Below are 21155 nucleotides of genomic sequence, written 5' to 3' on the forward strand. Positions count from 1 at the left end.
ATATTTTATAATAAAGTATACCCATTTGAAGACCTCTCAGACTGAGCATTTGAAAAGGCAGTTTAGGGAATGCAATCAATCATGTCCCATTGGTGGGAAAAGATACCTAGAAGTTTAGTGACCTGCTATTACGCCATTATGACCACTTGTTTGTTTCTACTCTTCTTCCTCCACTTTGGACTAATCTGTTAATACGAGATGCCTGATCAAACTTGACATTCACATTCCATATTGACTAACAAGTAGTTTTCATTTTATCTGTTTTAAGAATAATGACATGCTACAAAGATGATTGTTCTCCCCCCCCCCCCCCCGGGGATTTCATTCCCTCAAAAACTATCAACACTTCAAAGCTATTAAGCTATGTAGTGATTACATGTAAAGCAGACTCTTAGGCCATATTTTTTTCTTCAAGCAGAACACACTTTTAAGGTATCAAAATACTAATACCTGACTTCCTCTCAGTGTTAGAGACTAAATTAACTTTTCCATCAAGCTACTTTCAAGGTCTTACTTTCTTTGCTTTGTTGTTTTTTGTCCACAAACACAGCCAAACTCATCCTCCATTTTACAGTATAATAAAAATAAAAAGCCTATTTATGACTCTTAATTCCTTTAAAAATAGGAGAGCACTACAGCATATAATACCTTGGTTAGGATTTATTTCTCACTTTATATTCCCTGAATGTAAACATTTTTTGCTTTATTTCTGAATCAATTTAAAAGTCACCTTTCAACTTTTTTGAGGAAATCTCTACGACACAATTTAATCAGTGATGCAGCGTTTAAGTTCATTAGCAAGTTCTTTGTGGCATCAAAGTGGTCATTGCTTTTCAGTTCTGTCTTGTGTAGTCAGTTTATCCGTAAACGTCATGGCCTAATTTTACATTTGATGTGGGTGGTGCTAAATCTGTTGTATCTCACATTATTTAAAATGTCCCAGCATGTATTCACAAATGATAAGTAAAACAAGTGATGCATACTATTGAAGTATTTTTTTAAATATGTACTTGCCTTTGTTTCTTCTGGCTATTTTCCCCCCACCACTTTTTTTGTGTTTCATTGCAAAGCTCAGCCTTTGAAGCAAGGTGTGTGCCTCTTTCATGTTTATTGGTCCTTTTCATGTTTATTGGTCACTCTAAAAACGTGAATCCCTAACATGCTAATCTAAGGCTGCCACTTTTTAGAAGTGGAAGAGTCTGAAGACATAACCTCCCTCTATAAAGATTAAAACAGCTTGCATAGTATTATTTATTGTTATGTCTCCTTGTGAAAATGGAAATACTTTAAAATTCTTCTCTGCATATATATCCCTTCGTTACATAGAACACGGCCTTTTATGTAAAGTATTGTTATTTTGAGGCCTCAGTGAGAAGTGGTGCCTTTCCTCCCGTTCTGTAGTATCTTCTTCATCACGGTTGCACTTGGATTCTCATGAGACATCTGGCTGTACTGGTTTCACCTTCTACTTTGTCACAGAAGTGTTGCCCCCTCCAAAAAAAAAAGTGTCAATGCTATTAGCTTTTGTTTTCCTTCTTTAGGTAGAAGATGACAGATTATTGAGGTTGTCCCAAAGGAAGTTCTGTGCCAGTGGACCATACGTTGGTGAGCAAGTGGCTATAAGTGGGAGCTGATAAATGAATTTGGTTACCATATGAGTAGTGTTCCAATTCATAGGAAATAATTATCCATTTTTAAATATTTTTAACAGAATTAAATAAAAACAAGCAAACAGTAATAAAATACAAATGAAATCAGGAAATCAAAAAAGGAGATTCATGAGATATTTATAGTGTTTTGACTTCTTTGATTTTTTAAATTCCATGTCTCTGTGTCTTATTGGAAGCTGTAAGGGATGAATTGGGGTAGGAATACCCAAGCAGTATTGTCTCTAGCCTTCATTCCTTAAAGAAGCCTTGGTGCACATTTGTGTGGGTAGCAAATTTTTTTTTCTTTAATTCTTGGGCATCCTAAGTAAGTAAACAAGTAAATAAATAAAGCCCAGTGATTATTTAGCATTATTATGTGCCAGTTACCATGCTAAGCAGTATAACTGATCCTTATTTTGCAATCTCAACAACCCCATTAGGTAGATAGTATCATTTCTTTTTTACAAATGAGGGAGCTAAGGCGTAGCTGGGTTAGTTAAGTTGCCCAAGGTCACCTATCTAATGAGATAAAGAATAGGAATTCAAACAAAATAGTTGGATTCCATGAGTTTATACTTTTAACCACCACTCAACTCTGGTTTTCAAATATTTCTACAGGTCATTGATTCTTTTGCTCAGGAAATTAAAAGTGTTTCTCTGCACCTTTCTCACCTCCTTTAAAACGATAATTCTTTTTTTTTTAAGATTTTATTTATTTATTTGACAGAGAGAGAGAGCACGAGCAGGGTGAGGGGCAGAGGGAGAAGTGGGCTCTCCGCTGATCAGGAAACCTGATGTGGGACTCGAACCCGGGATTCCAGGATCATGACCCGAGCAAAGGCAGACGCTTCACCTACCGAGCCACACAGGCGCCCCAAAACAATAATTCTTAATAAGGGGAGATGTATATTAGAATCACCAATACCTTTTCATGCTTTGCAAAAACCCTCTAAAACATGGTACACTCTACTAGGGTTAGAGGTACAGCCTTCCATCTTTAACCTTCCTTAGCATTTAGAATTACTCTTTAAATAACTGTCTGACAAGTCAGATGACAGGTTTATTATCCAAAATAAATCCCAAAATGTTACAGTTTCTGTTTGCTGCCTCATACCAGTCTGCATGGTAGGACTGACAGGTTTTGCAGTTTTTTCAAATACTCTGTGACCAATATAGGCAGTATTAAAACCTGAACTATCCCAACATTAGGGGAAAATTCTAATTTGTGGTTTAGCCCAATAGCATAAAGCTATATAACTTATTAATAGTTACATTAGTGCATTGGGCAATGACTCTCTCTTCTGTTTGATATCTTAATTCAAAGTCTGTTTTGCTATCTGATACCTAAAAGACAGTATGTTATCTGCCTTACAAAAGTTTTGACTTTTAGCTATAACTTTTTAGTGATGGAATCCATCACCTCCAGGGAGTATCATGTCTATCGTAGAAATAAAATCAACCCTTCAGCGTTTCAGCAGTATATATACCTGTTGAGGACTGCACCTGAGAATGTTTTTAAATGCTACATGAGAGCTTTCACCTACTTGAAGTTTCTTTCAACAGTAAAATCATTACTGTCTCTGTTGCTCTGTAAAGGGAAAATGACAAATTAAAATCACTATATTTGTGATACTACAACTGAATAAGCTGTTCTCTTTTTTTAGGCTATTGTAATTTTGTTAATAAATCCTCTCTTCCTTTGTACTAGTATTATTCAGGTTATGGAAGAATTTATTCGCCATTGAAAATGAGCTGTTGACTTAACAGTTAGACTCAGGCTCATCTGCAGGACACCTGTCCTCTCTTTCCACCTTACCCTCTGTTTCTTCCAGTGACAAATTATTTTTCAAGTTTCCTATTTGTTCTTCTCTTGCTTAAGGAGAAGACTGTCCCCAGTGGATGGTTCCTATCACAATCTCTACTAGCGAAGATCCCAACCATGCCAAACTGAAAATTCTGATGGACAAGCCAGAGATGAACGTGGTTTTGAAAAATGTCAAACCAGACCAGTGGGTAAAGGTGAGTCTAGAAATGGCCTGGCCTTTTTTATCTGGCCTAAATTAATTGATTTCTCTCACTCCCTTTATGCACATTATGCCTAGCTCTAAATTCTGCTCTAGTTTAGACTAGGACTTGCAAAGGCAAAAGCATTACTAAATTTTCCTGTGTGAAATATAGCACCAATTTTCAAATAATATGGTCTAGATATCTTCCATTATGTCAGTTAAGGAAGTGATAGATAAGCAGATATTAAAGGATAGGATCAAAGGGGAAAAAAATAGTAGATTATGTGTAAAGTCACATTAACCAAAAGATTTGCAGTCTTGCAACTTCAAACTGCTCTGTCATTGTAATGAGATGTTAACTTCAATGATGTGTTGTCATTGTAAATGTACAGCTATAATCAAGTGCTATCAGACATATAATAATAAGTGTGTGTCACTGAAATGTGAAATTCCTATAACTGGTGTTGGAAAACCAATTCACAAAAAATAACAGTTGGTTCAGGTGATTTTTCATTATCCTGTACTCTGTACCACTCACGATGAAAGTATCTACTACACTTTTTTCCCAGTTGTAGTTTCCTAATAGGAATTATACGATGTCTCAGACTTCTGTGCTTTTCTAAAAAGAACCATTGCCCCCTTTGCTTTAATACACATTTATAAAATGTACTTAGTGGAATACTGTATTACCATTTGAAATTACATCTGGAAGATTATGTAGCTATATGAAATTTTTCTTATAAATGAGAAAAACATACGTACGCAGTGGTTGTAATTGAGTAAATAAAGGTATTTTTCCTGCAGTAAAAGGTAAAGGGAATCAATAAAACAGCAGTTATATTATTGTAAGGTGATTCTTAAAAAATAGTTGCATATAAATAGTAAAATACTTATATCTTATGCTATTATTTTACCTTTAAGGCATTTTGTATATAAATATTACCGAAACTATTTTTGCCCGTTGGTAAATAGCCTGTAGAGGTAATGACAGTCCATGATTACCTCACTCCACAAATCACATGAAATTGCCTTTGTAAGTCCACGAAATTCTTTAAAATCTAGGACCCGAGCATTGTTAGTCTGTTGAGACTCTAGCTGAATAGATGAATGTAAAGGCTTAGTCCTCCTCAGAGATTCCACTGTCCACGCGCTCTTACATATAGTAAATATTTCCTGTAAACTTAAAACTGTCCACTGTGAGCAGATAGAAACTGGCCCATGTGACTCCCTCTCTCCCTACCATCAGCCTCAGTTTGGAGCCCAACGTGGGGCTCGATTGCTTTTAAAAAAAAAAAAAAAAGGCAACTGTTTAATTAATAATGCCTATTGGGTGTCTTTTCAGTTAAACCTGGGAACAGTTGGATTTTATCGGACTCAGTACAGCTCAGCCATGCTGGAAAGTTTATTACCAGGCATTCGTGACCTTTCTCTGCCCCCTGTGGATCGACTTGGATTACAGAATGACCTCTTCTCCTTGGTGAGCCTCTCTCAAGTAGTATGATGGATTTTGTTGATTAAAGGATTTTGTTTTTCCTGGAGTGTCCGACTGAAACATAATTAGAAGAATATGGTTCTTCCTGAAGGTTGAACACCTTTTGGGACTAGAGCAAATGACTAATTATTAATTAACAGGACAAGATTGAACCTATCTAATTTACCAGAAGCAACTCCCATCTCACTACTCCTAAGCCAGGTTTTACAACTAAAACTATCCTTTGTAAGGCAGAAATTCTTTTCAGTAGGAATAGGTATGAGCCTTGAAGAAATTTCTCTACTGATGTGTTTTTTTTAAATAATTAATTCAGAGTGATTTATATTTTCTAAAATAGTGATTGTACTTTGCTGGAAACATCTAGAATTTTTTAACATTCCATTGCTACTCAAATAATAATAGCCCATTAGCTTTAGAATTATATTATATTTGGCTTTGTTCCAGAAAGGGTTTAAATCAGCAATTAGTAGTAGTATCTTTATGACTCCGACATAGGTTAGATAATTTCCAGATGTCTGTGATAAAATTGTCAGATTCCTCCTAGTGTTCCTTTCAATTGGACTTGAAATTTTCCCTCCCCTCTGCAGTAACGGGTTTTGGATTCCTCCTTTGTATAAACACAGATTAGCATTGATGCACAAAACCTCACATCTGCTGATCTCATTGCTGAGAGAGACCTGTCCCAGGAGAGTGGTGTGTTTGTGCAGTTGGCTGCTGTAACAGAAGTTCTTTTTCCTAGCTCTGTTAGTTAATTCTGAAAGGACTCTGAATTTGTAGTGCCTTCCAGTTTGCCTTCCTTTAGAAATGAGTAAAGGACAGGCTGAAGTTGACACAGTTTGCAGGTCCAGTTTTGAAAGAGCCTCTGTCAAAAACCAAAGCCCTAACTATTTTTGCATCTTTTCTGAAAGTATGAGAATTTTTAAAGTAAAAACAAAGCCAAGGCTCCAGACACTGGGTAGAAATAGGAAGTTAACAGTTTTCTTTCTTGTTTGCTTTTTTCTTCCTTCCTTTCTTTCTTTCTTTCCCATTGAGGCATGGTTGACACACCATGTTATGTTAGTTTCAGGTGTACAACATACTGATTCCACAAGTCCATACGTTATGCTGTGCTCACCACAAGTGTAGCAACCGCCTGTCACCAAAGTGTGCTTTTTTACATGGCTCTTTTATAAATAGCAAAAAAGTAAATAAGGAATGTTGTCATGATAGGATTTTTATTCTAATAATCTCCTGAATTTTATATAGTCTCGTTTGCTTTAAACCAGAGATACGACTAACTAGCAGTAGATAATGCTGAAAATGCATGCTTGTATTTTTTTGCTTTCGTTTTTGTTTGAAAACTAGATTAATTTATGTTTTTTCCTATCCCAGGCTCGAGCTGGAATCATTAGCACTGTAGAGGTTCTAAAAGTCATGGAGGCTTTTGTGAATGAGCCCAATTATACTGTATGGAGCGACCTGAGCTGTAACCTGGGGATTCTCTCAACTCTCTTGTCCCACACAGACTTCTATGAGGAAATCCAGGAGTTTGTGAAAGATGTCTTTTCACCTATAGGGGAGAGACTGGGCTGGGACCCCAAACCTGGAGAAGGTAATGGATGTACTGAATGAGAAATTGATCCTTTTGTACGCAGCTGTGGTTAACGGTATCGGTAGCATCTCTGTTACCTGCTGGATGTTACTGTGTATTCAGCTCGCCAGAAATTAAATCTTAGGGCTTTTAAGTTTATTGGTGAAATTACATGGATCACAACATAAAAACAGTGGTGAATATGTGTATTCACTGCTAAATATGATTTGTAAGCAAAGCAAATGGTGGAAATAGAAATCTTTTACAGAGTTCCAAAGGCCCATCTATAGTCAAGAAAAGCTAAAGGGAATTTTGAATTAATTTATTTATTATTACCCTAAATACTAGGCACCTTATATGTACAACTTGTAAAGATACTGAGCGACAGGACCTGAATTAAGGAAGTTACTTACTTTCTCCATGTGTTCTCTCCTCTGATTATTTCTGTAATCGTATGTTTACTCTTTTTGCTGTACTGTAAATGTTGGGCATGGTGATCTGAAGGCTATATATATAATTACTTTCTACCATCTGCAAATAACTAAAGGTGGTATTTCCTCCCGAGCAGTCTTGATCTGGGAGGGGGTCTTTTGCAATAAGAACAGCAGTAACAATTACCTAGCGCTCTGTGTTTTCCCTTCATTGATTCAACAAATATTTATGCACCTAGTAAATACCAGGTACTATTCTGGGAGCTGGTGGTACAGCGGTGAAGAAAGCATTGCCCTGTGTGGCTTAACATTCTCATGGGAGACACAGCACACCATTAAATATATGATATTTTAGGTAGCAGCGGGTATCATGAAGAAAAATGCAGTTAGGTGAGGTAGACAGAGAGGAAGGGGCCGGTAGCTCATCGAGAGTTGTCAGCGCAGTCGTCGCCAGTGATGAGGTGGTATGACGGGGAGCTAGGAGGCTGTCGAGAGGGAAATGGTCCAGACAGGGAGCAGCCGGTGCAGAAGGCCTGCGGCAGAGCGTGCTCGGCCTGTTGTAGTAACAGTCAGGACGGAGTACGTGAGGGAGACCGGGTGGGAAGCAGCTCAGCTCCTGTGGGACCTGTGGGAGCTAGTACAGCATTTTGGACTTTCACAGTTAGTGGTACGGAAAGTGGCAGCGTTGAGAGTTGAAGCAGAACATGACTGGATGTACTCAGCTGTGTGAAAACGAGACTGGAGTCGGGGGGCCAGGGGAAGGAGCCGGGAGACAAATTACTAAGCTGTTTCAGTAGTCCGCGCGAGGCGCTGGTTGCAGCTCGCACTCGGAGGTGGTAAATTCTGTGGGTGTTTTGAAGGTAGAAGTGAACCTGTTTGGTGGTGGATTGGCTGCGTGGAGTAAGAGGAGCCCCCACATTCTGGCCTGAAGACCGGAGGAGCGAAGTTGCCATCTCCAGGAATGGGGAAGACTGCCGTAGAAGCAGCCTGGGGCAGAGGCAATCTGGAGTTGGGTTTGGGACACAGGAAATGTGAGGTCCTTTTAGACAGCCTGGTGGAGAGTATCGTGCCTAGAGGTCTGGGCTGAATAAATCCAGTCAGTGTGCAGATGGTATTTATAGCCATGAGACTAGATGAGATCACGTGCGGCCTGAATGTAGGTGGAAAGAAAAAAGGTCTGAGGACTCGGTCGTAGGCGAGGCTAGGATTTGGAGATTGGATGGAAGAGGAGAAATCGGCTGGGGAGACTGGCTGGCCAGTCAGGAGGGATGAGGTGTCCCAGATGTGTTAAGAAGCAACCAGAAGGAGAGCGACCCACCATGACAAATGCTGCTCTGAGTCAGGCAAGACAAAGGAGGATCGATCATTACATTGGCACATTTTGTGGCGCGCTGGAGACCAGTTTTGTGTTCTCCGGACTGGGAGTGGGGGAAAAGGAGACAGTACATTCAGACAACTTTTTAAAGGAGTTTTACTTTAAAAAAAAAAAAAAAAAAAAAAAAGGTAGTCTGGAGAGAGATGGGTCAGTGGAGGCATTTTTTTTTAATAAAGTGGGAGATTTTATAACATGCTTTTGTGCCAATGACAATGGTGGAGTGGTAATAGAAAAATTCGGGATGTGAAAGAGGGGAGTAATTGCCGGAGCGAGGGCTGAGTGATGGAGAGGAGTCGGGGACCAGTGGAGGAGTTGGCGATAGAAGCACAGATCCCAGAAACAAGACAGGAGAGAGGGTATGTGGAGACAGATACAGGCACATCGGTGGATGCCGTCCTTCTTTTTCATGGTGGTAATATGTAATACTTCTTGGGCTCAAACCCAGCTTTCTGAAATAGGGAGAGTGTCTTCAGCTTCCTAGTTTTATAGATGGAAGAGTCAAACAGCAAAATAACAAAATGTTGCCTTGCACCACATAGCAAGTCAGTACCAGAGCCGGAATTATAAATTGGTTCTGCACTAACGTCCTCTCGTGTTATCTGTTGATCTCCTGTGGTTTTCTTAAACTTACTTTTTGCCGAGTTATGATTTAAATGTAGCAAGATTTACAAATTAATTGTTACAGTTCAGCGACATTTGACAAATGCACACAGCGAAGGAGGTTGCCTCGGGCCCCTTCTCGGTCAGTCCCTGCCACTCAGTTGCCCCCTGCCCGTCCCCTGCAGGCAAACACTGTTCTGCCTTCTTTGACCCTAGATTAACATTACCTCTTCTAGAACTTTATATAAATGGAATCCTAATATATATTCTGCTCTTATATCTGGCTTCTCTTGCTCAGTATAATGCTTAAGATACATCCAGTGTGTTCATTCCTTTTTATTGCTTAGTAGTATTCATTGTCTGACTATACCATGACTTACCTGTCCATTTTGGTATTGCAATCCATCATTGCTGGTGTTAACTTTTTTGTTTTTGTTTTTGAGATATAACCAGTGTATCATAAAATGGACCTTTTTAAAGTATACAGCTCCGTCTTTTTTAGCTTGTTCCCAAGGTCGCACAATTATCACCACTATCTAATTCCAGAACAATTTCTTTAGCCTTAAAAGAAACTCCATATCCGTTGGCAGTCACTCCCCATTCGCTGACCACCCCCGTCCCTGGCAACCACTAATCTGCTGTCTCTATGGATTTGCCTACTCGGGGCATTTCGTATCAGTGGACTCGTACCCCATGTAGCCTTTCGTGTCCCGCGTTTTTCACTTAGCAGAATGTTTCCAGGGTACATCCATGTTGCCTTGCACATCAGTACTGCACTCCTTTGACAGCTGAAGAACATTCTGTTGTATGGGCGTACCGCATTTTGTATATTCATCACTTGATGGGTGTTTGGATGGTTTCTACTTGAAAACAGTTGTGAATACTGCTGTGAACATGTATACACAAGTTTTTGTGTGGACATAACGTTCATTTCTCTTGGGTGTATACCTAAGAGTGGCATTGCTGGATCATATGGTAACTCTGTGTTTAACCTCTAATCGCCAGGTTAACTTCCTAATCGCCAGGTTGTTTTTCAAAGTGGCCGCAACATTTTACACTCCCACCAGCAATGTATGAGGGTTCTAATTTCTCCACGTCCTTGACAGTGCTTGTTACTGTCTTTTTCAGTCATGCTTGTGGGTGTAGGGTGGCAGCTCACTGTGGTTTTGATTTGCATTTCCCTAATGACCGATGTTGAACATCTCTTTCTGTGCTTATTGCGTATTTGCACATCTTTAGAGTGAATAGATCCATTGGAGGTTGATCTTTTTAAATGTAAGATTTCAGTTTATTGACCTTTCTCTGAATCTTGGGTCAAATCTGCATGATCTAAGCCTGTTCCTTTCACATACAATCCTTAGCAGTGTAATTACCTAGGTGGAGTGAACATTTAATAAATTCACATCTTTGGCATTTGTAGACAAAGTGGGCAAATTCATTTGCTATTTGGTCTGTTTAGCACTTCATTTTACTCTTACGATGTGAATAATGTAAATCAGGTGTTCGCTCGAGTACTAAGGTAATTGATTGTGTTTGTTCAAGCTGGTAGACATAGTATAACACAATTACAAGATAGCCAGGGGGCATATTTGTGAAAACAGGATTTTTAAGCAGTTTCGTGTCTCTCTTCCTTCTTAATCAGGTCATCTAGATGCACTCCTGAGGGGCTTGGTTCTGGGCAAACTAGGAAAAGCAGGACATAAGGCAACGTTAGAAGAAGCCCGTCGTCGGTTTAAGGACCACGTAGAAGGGAAGCAGATTCTCTCCGCTGATCTGAGGAGTCCTGTAGGTTTTCACGATAAATAACCTTGATTTCTAAATGACCGCATCATTCTGTGCAGAGTGTGGAGTGTGTGTAATGGTGACCAAAAATGACCTAAGTACTGACCCACAAATCATGCCTGACTCTGATTTGATAGGTGCCATTTAGGTGGGTTTTAGCCAGCTTCTCCTTTGTTTAAAGTTCCTCAGACCGCACTCTGGTGCTGGAAGGTCATCGTCAGTGCACATTTCCCTGAGACAGCCGGTGTGCGCTGCCCCTACTACGTGCTGTCCGCCTAGCTGGTTTTCAGTCGCGGCCTCTAAGCTCTTTGCCACAATTTGTATGTAACATCCACACACAGCGATTTATAAGTTTTTTCACTCGCTTTATGTCTTTTCTAACATTGGACTATTTGGAACAAGGTGTGTTTAATCAAAGATGCCTGCTGTTTTGTCCCTGTACTCTCTTGTAGGTCTATCTGACTGTTTTGAAGCATGGTGATGGCACCACCTTAGACATTATGCTAAAGGTGAGTAAATTTGGAAAGGGCTCCCATTTTCTGCTGTTGAACTTGGGTTGACACAGAGATTATGAGCTTTAGGTGGTTAAAAGTCTGCTCGCAAAAGAAATATATGCAGATACGCATACTGGAGACAGGCAAATACTAAGAAACTATGGGAGGAGCGCCTGGGTGGCTCGACCCTTGATTTCAGCTCACGTCGTGATCTTAGGTCATTAGATGGAGCTCCACGTTGGGCTCTGCACTCAGCAGGGATTCTCACTCTCCCTCAGCACCACCCCCCCCCCGCCACATGCACGTGCACACACGTCTCTTTTTTCTCTCAAAAAGAAAATAAACCATGGGAGAAATATATAATGTCTGTTGGTGTATACTACCAATACAATCCCCAAAGTCATCTGATTTCTTCACTTTTTTTTATTCATAAGTTTATGCAACTTAAATCTAAAAATTGAAATGTTCGTTTTGATTATTAACATGTCAAGTTCTTAAAATTTTTCCCTTCAGTGTAAATTTACTAGGGTACTTCCCATTTTAAAGAAGAGGTTTGTGTCTGGGCTTAAGGGATAGATGATCAGGTGTCTCCAGGGTTTGAGCTATGCCAGTACCTTTTATGAATGGACAGGAAATTAATTGACCTGCCTGTAGTTTTCCCAGGGTGGTTGGCGTATAATTAAACTCTGATACTAATACTGTGAAACAAGTGCTGTCTCCAGTCCCTGTCCTTGTAGTTATCAATCTAAGAAACAACTTGACTATTCTAGTTGCATCAGAGATGGAGGGAGCTGAATCTATTAGCATCAAATAAAATGTGCAGAATGTGCCTAAATACCCAAGTTACCTGTCAGACCTATAAAGCCCATTCATTTAAAGACCCTCACTTAGGGGGGAACAAACAGAACAGGAGTGGGATGTGCTTTATTACTTCCATCTTTAGTGGATTAAGATCACTTTTCTGATCTCAAGTGGATCAGCGTTGCAAATCTAATTTCTAGTATTAGTTTTCAACAAATCCTGTTTAAATGATTAGAATATGTTGAAAAAGTTTATACTTTAATTAAGAAACTCAAAATGTGCCACTTTAACTACTGATCTTGTACAAGAGTTTCCTTTCTAATAATACAAAATTATACTTTGGGTTTACCCTTCAATTAAATGACATTGAGGTCCTTTCTTATTCTTAATATTCTGTGAACCTGTGCATTATAAATCATGTATTTCTTTGCATATGAAATCAGGTATTTGTGGGTTTTGTCTTTTCCATAAAAGTATAGAACAAAATAGGGGTTCTGGAATTCTCATGACAGGTAACCTTGACATTTTCATGTCCTGGCATACACTAGTACTAGTATGTATAGTTAATAAGTGTTTGCATCTTTTAACGCAAGGGAGCTGAATGTAATTCTGCTTTACTATAGGGAGAGCTCTTATGAAGGCCAAATTAGGTTTCTTCAAGGAACCAGTTGATGGGAGATGAGGAAGATTGTTTTCTGTTGGTAATTTGGGAATAATGAGGCAGGATTTAAAAAAAAATAACTTTTAGTCCAAAGTGTATTTAGAATGTGGTGTTATGGTGCCATCTAGTGGACTAGTGTAACAGGTTCTCCTTGGGGAAAACAATGCTTCCTGAAAGCCAGCGTTCAGACCTTGGGTATTTGAGCTGAAAAGGACCTTAGAAATTATCTTTCCACCCCGCTCATTTTACAGATGGGGAAACTGAGATCCGGAGAGGTTAAGGACTTAGTCAAAATCACACAGCTAGTTAGAGGCAAAATTGGGACTAGAACCCAGGTCTCCTGACTTCCTATTTATTTTACCCCACTGCTGCTCAAAAGGGTCCAAAGGAAAGGAAGAGGAAACTGGGACCTGTGCTGGGGTCTGCAGACTCTGGTCAGTGTAGAATCTTCAGTGGGAGAGAAGATCAACAGAGACTATAGATTAAGTTGACTTGGAGAGGTATCTCATATAACTTTGTAATTCTCACTTTTTTTTTTAGTATTTTTTTATTATATTATGTTAGTCGCCATACAGTACATCCGTGGTTTTTGATGTAAAGTTCGATGATTCTTTAGTTGCGTATAACACCCAGTGCACCATGCAGTACGTGCCCTCCTTACTACCCATCACCAGCCTATCCCATTCCCCCAACCCCTCCCCTCTGAAGCCCTCAGTTTGTTTCTCAGAGTCCATAGTCTCCAAGATCTACAAAGAACTTCTCAGACTCAATACGCAAGAAACAAATAAACAAATTGTAAAATGGGCAGAAGATATGAACAGACACTTTTCCAATGATGACATACAAATGGCTAACAGATACATGAAAAAATGTTCAAAATCATTAGCCATCAGGGAAATTCAAATCAAAACCACACTAAGATACCACCTTACGCCAGTTAAAATGGCAAAAATTGACAAGGCAAGAAACAACAATTGCTGGAGAGGATGTGGAGAAAGGGGATCCCTCCTACGTTGTTGGTGGGAATGCAAGTTGGTACAACCACTCTGGAAAACAGTGTGGAGGTCCCTTAAGAAGTTAAAAATTGAGCTACCCTATGATCCAGCCATTGCACTACTGGGTATTTACCCCAAAGATACAGATGTAGTGAAGAGAAGGGCCATATGCACCCCAATGTTCATAGCAGCATTGTCCACAATAGCTAAATCATGGAAGGAGCTGAGATGCCCTTCAACAGATGACTGGATTAAGAAGTTGTGGTCCATATATACAATGGAATATTACTCAGCTATCAAAAAGAACGATTTCTCAACATTTGCTGCAACATGGACGGCACTGGAGGAGATACTGCTAAGTGAAATAAGTCAAGCAGAGAAAGAAAATTATCATATGGTTTCTCTCATCTATGGAACATAAGAACTAGGAAGATCGGTAGGGGAAGAAAGGGATAAAGAAAGGGGGGGTAATCAGAAGGGGGAATGAAGCATGTAATTCTCACTTTTTAAATGTATAATAATGTTTTGCTTCTGACGATTAAAAAAAGACTTGGTATATTCACTATGGAAGATTTAGAGACTACAAAAGTATAAAGACAATAAAACTTACCTGTAATTTAAAAATTTTTCAAAGGTCACAAAAAAACAGGTATAAGATGATCTTATTTCCAATTTGAAAATGTACATACCATAATAACTTAATTTTTTCTCTTTCTTTTCCCTTAAGATTTTATTCATTTATTTGAGAGAGAGAAAGAACATGAGTGGGGGCGAGGGGCAGAGGGAGAGGGAGAAGCGGACTTCCCACTGAGCAGAGAGCCCGACTGATTGAGCCACCCAGGCACCCCAATAATTTAATTTTCTCTTTATGCTTCTCTCTTTTCCTGATTTTCTGCATTCAGCATGTGCTGATTTTTCAGTTGAAAAATGTGAGGGGCGCCTGGGTGGCACAGCGGTCAAGCGTCTGCCTTCAGCTCAGGGTGTGATCCCGGCGTAATGGGATCGAGCCCCATATCAGGCTTCTCCGCTATGAGCCTGCTTCTTCCTCTCCCACTCCCCCTGCTTGTGTTCCCTCTCTCGCTGGCTCTCTCTATCTCTGTCAAATAAATAAATAAAACCTTAAAAAAAAAGAAAAAGAAAAATGTGATAATACAGAATCCCAGTGATCAGAGACTCATGAATTAATGTTAGCATTTATTTTTTACTATTAGAAATTAAACTGATGACCTTCAATGGTATTAGCGATGATTGGTTTGTTCATCTAACATAGAACGTTAGTCAGACATCATACCCCTCAGAACTGATGACAAGCCATTCACACAGTACACACTTACACTAGTGACTTACCATGATGTCATGTGATAAATGTAGTGCCTGAACATCTTGAAAAGTATCATCGTTTGTTAACTTCGTGCCCTGCAATCTCAGCCAGCGAGACTATAGAGCAAAAGTTTGGGGGAGAGGCTCACACAAGCATATGCATAACTTCTAGGGGAAGGTTAACTATCTCTGTCTTTGTTTTTCACTGTAGCTTCACAAACAAGCAGATATGCAGGAAGAGAAAAACCGAATTGAAAGGGTCCTTGGGGCTACTCTTTCACCTGAATTGATTCAGAAAGTCCTCACGTTTGCACTTTCAGTAAGTTCCAACGAAAACTGCATGTAGAGGGAGCTGTAACCCACTGATCTGTGGCGGGGTTCTCTGACTCAGTATCGTCTTGATCTGCTTTACCCCTGAACTAAGGCTTCCTCTTAGTCTGGGGGAAATGGAGTGGGCTTTTGCTACTGACCTGTACATCTCCCTCTGCTGGTGAGAATCAGAGTAGTTGGAAGCAGAAATAAACTGGAAAGCCTACTTATCCCTGTACCTACCTTCTGTCTCTTCCTTTCTTTACCGTGTAGGAACCCGAGCAAATACCTGTTGAGCACCCTGTTCCTACCCGTCTCAGTGCCTCATTCTCAGTTTGGCTCCTCTTTAGGTTAAACATTCTCCTCTTTGCTGGAAGCTTCTGGTGCCAGTTATTCCTAAAACATGGAGTGAGGGTCTTCAGTGTGATTACTCGAGTACCAACTAAAAATCAAAAGCGTAGATTTTTAGTTCTCTTTCTATTTTTAGGAAGAGGTACGTCCACAGGACACTGTATCAGTAATTGGTGGGGTGGCTGGAGGCAGCAAGCATGGAAGGAAGGCTGCTTGGAAGTTTATAAAAGACAACTGGGAAGAACTTTATAATCGATACCAGGGAGGATTCTTAATATCCAGACTAATAAAGGTATGTGAAGATTTTTATTTTGAGTACCTTGTTAATGATGGGTGTTATTTGGAGACATCCATGGTTCACTAGGCCTATAGACTATGGTCTTTGTGCTTTAATAAGAGTTTCTTTAAAAAAGAAGAAAGAGTTCCTTTAATAGTTACTAGCTTTATTAAAGGGCTTGTCCATCACACATCCTGCACCCTCTAGAATATTCTGCAGTTGGGAGAGAATAGAATGATTCATTTATAGGATAAATGGAATTTTGTTCCTAGCCTCTTTTAGTTGCATTTACTGTTTAAACTGTTGTTTTTTCAGCTATCAGTTGAGGGATTTGCAGTTGATAAAATGGCTGGAGAGGTGAAGGTAAGCAAAGTGCTGTTTACTTTTTACTTTTCAAGCTAGTAAGTAAAAACACTAATGAGCCAAATTGTGATCATACAGTGTTGGGATAATGCTGTATTTATCCTCGTTTTTGCTTAGAAAAAGACAGCTTGGGTTGTGTCTTTAATGCTTGAAGAATTTGGGGTTGGAATCATCTTTGAGGGCACTGAAATATGGTTGAAAGAACGTGGAACTTGAAATCAGTCAATCTGAGTAGAAATCCATGCCCTGCCCTGTTGAGCTATGTGACTTCAAGCAAGTTTTTAACCCCCATGAGCTCTCTATATCTCATCCTCCATAAAATGGAATAAGACTATTATTTAGAGAAACATAGTGGGACTGGAATGGAGTAGTAGGTCCTTGATAATGGTTCTTTTTTTCCTTTCTAATAACCTTCATAGGTCTGTCATATGCACAGGGAGACAAGATGGCTATGTAGGGACTCTCCTCTTAGCCTTTACAGAGCATAATAATCAGTTAAGTGGTCAAGTTCAGCATTTGAGGAGGAATCTGCACTGATTAGGAAAATCTTAACTTGAAGCCTTCCATTGCACTTAATTATGAAGTACTTTCGAAATGTCATTTCCACCTTCATCTTCTTGAAAGCAGTGGAGTCATGAGGTGTAAATTTGGAAGTTCTGAGAGGTATAGTGTTGTTTCATTCATTCCACAAACCATTGTTAGGAATAAGAGTTTAAGATTTCAGGTCTTGAGGAAACAGTGGAAGACTTGATCTGTGCCTTCATTAGTTTACGTTGTATATTGTGCAGACCGTCCCTTGTCGTAAAGGGTGTAAGTGTCCCGAAGGAGAAGTACACGTGCTGGGTTTGGAGGGGAGGGGCGGCGAGTGGTGGAGCTGAGGCTGGTAAGATCGGTAGAGGCCAGACTGGAGGACCTTGTAGGCTGTATGAAGATTTTCCCAAGAATGGAAAGCCCTTGAATTGCTTCTAAACAGAGTGAGTTGATGTGATTTGTTTGATAAAAGCTTCCGTCTGGCTGCAGTGTGGAGAATAATATGGAATGGGGAAGAGAAGATGTTGGGACGCTAACTCTCCAAGCAAGGCTGATAAAGTAGCTTGGGAGAGATGGAGGAATGAAATTCAGGGGGCTTGATTTTGTTAATCTTTAGTTCAACAAATATTTACTGAGTGGCTTCTCTGTGTTGTGAACCTGGCAGAGGAAGAAGGAAGAGTTGAGGATAATTCCCAGGTTTCTTATATGTAAATGGTAGTGGTATTTGTTGAGATGGAATGAGGGGAAGTCCTGTATCTTACTCAGGCCCTAAGGAGCTTTGGAGCAGGAGCCATTGTCATCTATGTAAACAAAATAAGGTTATCGATTTCTAAAAGTTCTAGACTTAATCTGTTGAATTAGTCATTCTCTCTTTTACACCTGTGATGACTAGTTCAAAGTAAAGACCCCCATCCTTTTGCTGGTTGGTACTTAAGAGGTGCTTTGTTTTCATTTTTTAAAAAGATCTTATTTATTTCAGAGAGAGACAGAGTGAGTGAGAGTGAGAGAGAGTGGGGGAGGGGCAGAGGGAGAGAGAGAATCTCAAGCAGACTCCCCACCGAGCCTGCAGCCTGATGAGGGGCTTGATCTCAGGACCCCGAAATTGTGACCTGAGCTGAAATCAAGAGTCGAATGCTTAATCGACTGAGCCACCCAGGTGCTCCAAGAGTTGCTTTGTTTTCTGTGAAACTTGGTATACTTCATTAGAAAATAGTTTATTGCAGGGGCGCCTGGGTGGCTCAGCGGTTAAGCGTCTGCCTTCGGCTCAGGGCGTGATCCCGGCGTTGTGGGATCGAGCCCCATATCGGGCTCCTCTGCTGTGGGCCTGCTTCTTCCTCTCCCACTCCCCCTGCTTGTGTTCCCTCTCTAGCTGGCTGTCTCTATCCTGTCGAATAAATAAATACAATCTTTAAAAAAAAATAGTTTATTGCATCTTTAGTCAATAAGCTTTGTGATAAATTATAATAAACTCAGAAATAGTCTTGTTGCATGAAAAATGTGAGTCTGTGGAGCAGTAATCGAAACGTTGTGGTTTTATCATCCTTCTCAAATTAATCTGTATTAGAAGCAGCCAAATGTGTTTTGAGTCCTTAAGGACTCTGCCTGCCAACTATTATGTTAAAAGTTTATATGGATTTCTCTTTAATCTTCTGGAGTAAATATTTTCTCATAAATGAGAAAACAGAAGAGTTAATTTAACTAAAAGTCATAGGCTAATACATGACCAAGCCTAGATTTGAGTCCCAAGCCTAATTCCAAAGCGTACACTAACCACTAGATGATGAATCTGAAAGAAAGGCCATAGGTTCTCTTTATTAACTTGCGATTCGATTTTAAGCATATATTTGGAGAAGAATTCCTACATGTAAGTTCAAGGAGCTGCTTGTTTTCTCTTAGCCTGGGAGTGGCAGTGGTAAATTTTCATGATTGAAGCTTTTGAATCCTTTACAGAACAGTGGGTATTTTTTCATGACCTGGGATATTATTACCTTCTTACTATCACTAGTAATGATCCTACATTCTGTGTTGATACCAGGCTTTCTTCGAGAGTCATCCGGCTCCTTCAGCTGAGCGCACCATCCAGCAGTGTTGTGAAAATATCCTGCTGAATGCTGCTTGGCTAAAGCGAGATGCTGAGAGCATTCACCAGTACCTCCTTCAGCGAAAGGCCTCCCCACCTACCGCGTGAGCCCTGAGCGCGCTGCCTGCCGTTCTGCTGCTTGGCTGCGGGGGGGATAAGGTGGGGCTACCGAACAGCTGATTCACATGCCGAGAATTTGGAGTCTTCTTTCAAACCAGTGGGGGTTGGACAATGAATGTAGTTAACTGGTTCCTGCTCACACTCCAGAATTAAATTCTATTGAAAAAGGAAAATCAGCAATTCAGCAAAAAAATAAAAATAAAAATAAAAAATAAAAATGTAAATATGATAGTAATAAAATAGAGCATAACGAAACTGTGAAACTTCCTGAAGCCTTGTCAAGTGGTTAAAAGTATTTAACACTCTCCTGTTAATGACAGATGTTCTGTTTTTATAACCTACCAAAAGAAAACTAGAGGCTTCTGGGTGAGGAAGATTTTGTGTGAAGTGGGTTCTGCAAGCAGCCTACAAGCCAAGGGTAGTGTCCATTGCTGGGAATGGTTAAACGTGAAAGGCTGATAGCTGGTATAACATAGATCTGTGCATAATTCCAAGTGTTTTTTGGTTTTTTTGGGTTTGTTGGGGTGTTTTGTTTTGGTTTGGTTTTTTTTTTTTTTTTTTTTTTGGTTTGGTTTTTTTTTTTTTTTTTGGCATGGGGACTGATCAGGAGGATATATTTTCCTGCATAACTCAATCTGAACCAAGGATCATAATTTTCCTCCATGCCATCCCTTCCGTGTGACCCCCCTGGCCAAAAGGGAAAAAAAAAAGGTTAAAAAAACCCAAATCTATCCTGGTCTGGGTTTTTTCTTCCTCTTACTTCCGCCCCCAGCCCCCACCCCCGGTGTCCTTCTTAGAGATAAAGAAATAATAAGGAAACATCGTTTATAGCCACATTAAATAAGAGAAACTGATATACATTATTTTTTCTTTCTTTTTTAAGATAACTTTTAAGAGCCCTGAGATGCATATAGGTGAGACATAGAAATGGAAGGGTTTTCAGCCAGGCCGTCCTGAAGGAGTTACTCTGCTAAAAAAAAAACAAACAACAAAATGGTCGTAGTTGTCCGACAGGCCAACAGTTAAACCTCTTCGTGACAGTATCAGCACTGGCTTCTCCCAGTTCCCCGTGGACATGGAAGAAGTCAGTGGCCGCCACTGCGGGGGCCGTGTATTAGTGGTGACTGGGTAGAACAGCAAAGACCGGAAGCCTGTGTGCCACTCTTTGCTTTAACAGTGTATCCTACTAACAAGCCTCACCTACCCGATCCAGTGAGTTTTAACTCTACACCTCATTGCTTTCCTCTGCCCCTACCTTTCTTCCTTTTCTTTCTTTTTCCTCTTCTTTTTATTTTTCCTTTTTAAAAATATTTGTTTTGTGTTATTAACAGGAATTTCATATTTGGTGTGGCTTAACTGTATTTCAGAAGGTCATCAGATTGTGAGACTGCTTCCTTGAAACATTTTTGTGCTATTGTTTTAAAAAAATAATAATTAAAAAACAGTTGGCGTTAATAAAAATGTCAATGTGAAATTGATGTCCTGATTTCTTTTATTCTCTTTCACAAGAAACTATAAATTTTCCTGTCATTCATTAGGATTATAAGAAGTTTTACGACCATAGGATTTTTTGAGTCTAAGAAAATCCAGTTTCTGAATTCCTTTTTTTTTTTTTTTAAACATTTTATTTATTTATTTGACAGAGGGAGAGAGCACAGGCAGGGGGAGTGGGAGAGGGAGTAGCAGGCTTCCCACTGAGCAGGGAGCCCGATGCGGGGCTCGATCCCAGGACCCTGAGATCATGACCTGAGCTGAAGGCAGATGCTTAACTGACTGAGCCACCCAGGCGCCCCAGTTTCTGAATTCCTTAATGAATAATACCTAAACAGAAAAATCCCAAGATTCCTTCTAAATTCGTTCTGGATGCTCAGAAATCTGAGATCATTCGAGTTAGCATTTGGGAGTTAACTTGAGACTTACCAGTTTCCATTTATTGAGGCTTTCCTGT

General features: G+C 39.8%; 1 protein-coding gene across 1 annotated transcript in view; it reads left to right on the plus strand.

The window, feature by feature from the left end:
• NPEPPS (aminopeptidase puromycin sensitive) overlaps positions 1 to 20681 on the plus strand; it is a 94292-nt gene extending 73611 nt beyond the window's left edge. The window contains exons 14-23 of the mRNA XM_026513018.4: positions 1542 to 1605; positions 3529 to 3668; positions 4998 to 5132; positions 6519 to 6738; positions 10766 to 10908; positions 11358 to 11414; positions 15388 to 15495; positions 15973 to 16128; positions 16429 to 16476; positions 19043 to 20681. Of these exons, the coding sequence (XP_026368803.1) occupies positions 1542 to 1605; positions 3529 to 3668; positions 4998 to 5132; positions 6519 to 6738; positions 10766 to 10908; positions 11358 to 11414; positions 15388 to 15495; positions 15973 to 16128; positions 16429 to 16476; positions 19043 to 19195 (1224 nt within the window). The 3' untranslated portion in view covers positions 19196 to 20681. The remainder of the gene's footprint in view (positions 1 to 1541; positions 1606 to 3528; positions 3669 to 4997; positions 5133 to 6518; positions 6739 to 10765; positions 10909 to 11357; positions 11415 to 15387; positions 15496 to 15972; positions 16129 to 16428; positions 16477 to 19042) is intronic.
• Positions 20682 to 21155: the final 474 nt, after the last annotated feature.

This window comes from Ursus arctos, unplaced genomic scaffold (assembly GCF_023065955.2).
Source record: "Ursus arctos isolate Adak ecotype North America unplaced genomic scaffold, UrsArc2.0 scaffold_24, whole genome shotgun sequence".
In the NCBI taxonomy this organism is placed as follows: Eukaryota; Metazoa; Chordata; class Mammalia; order Carnivora; family Ursidae; genus Ursus; species Ursus arctos.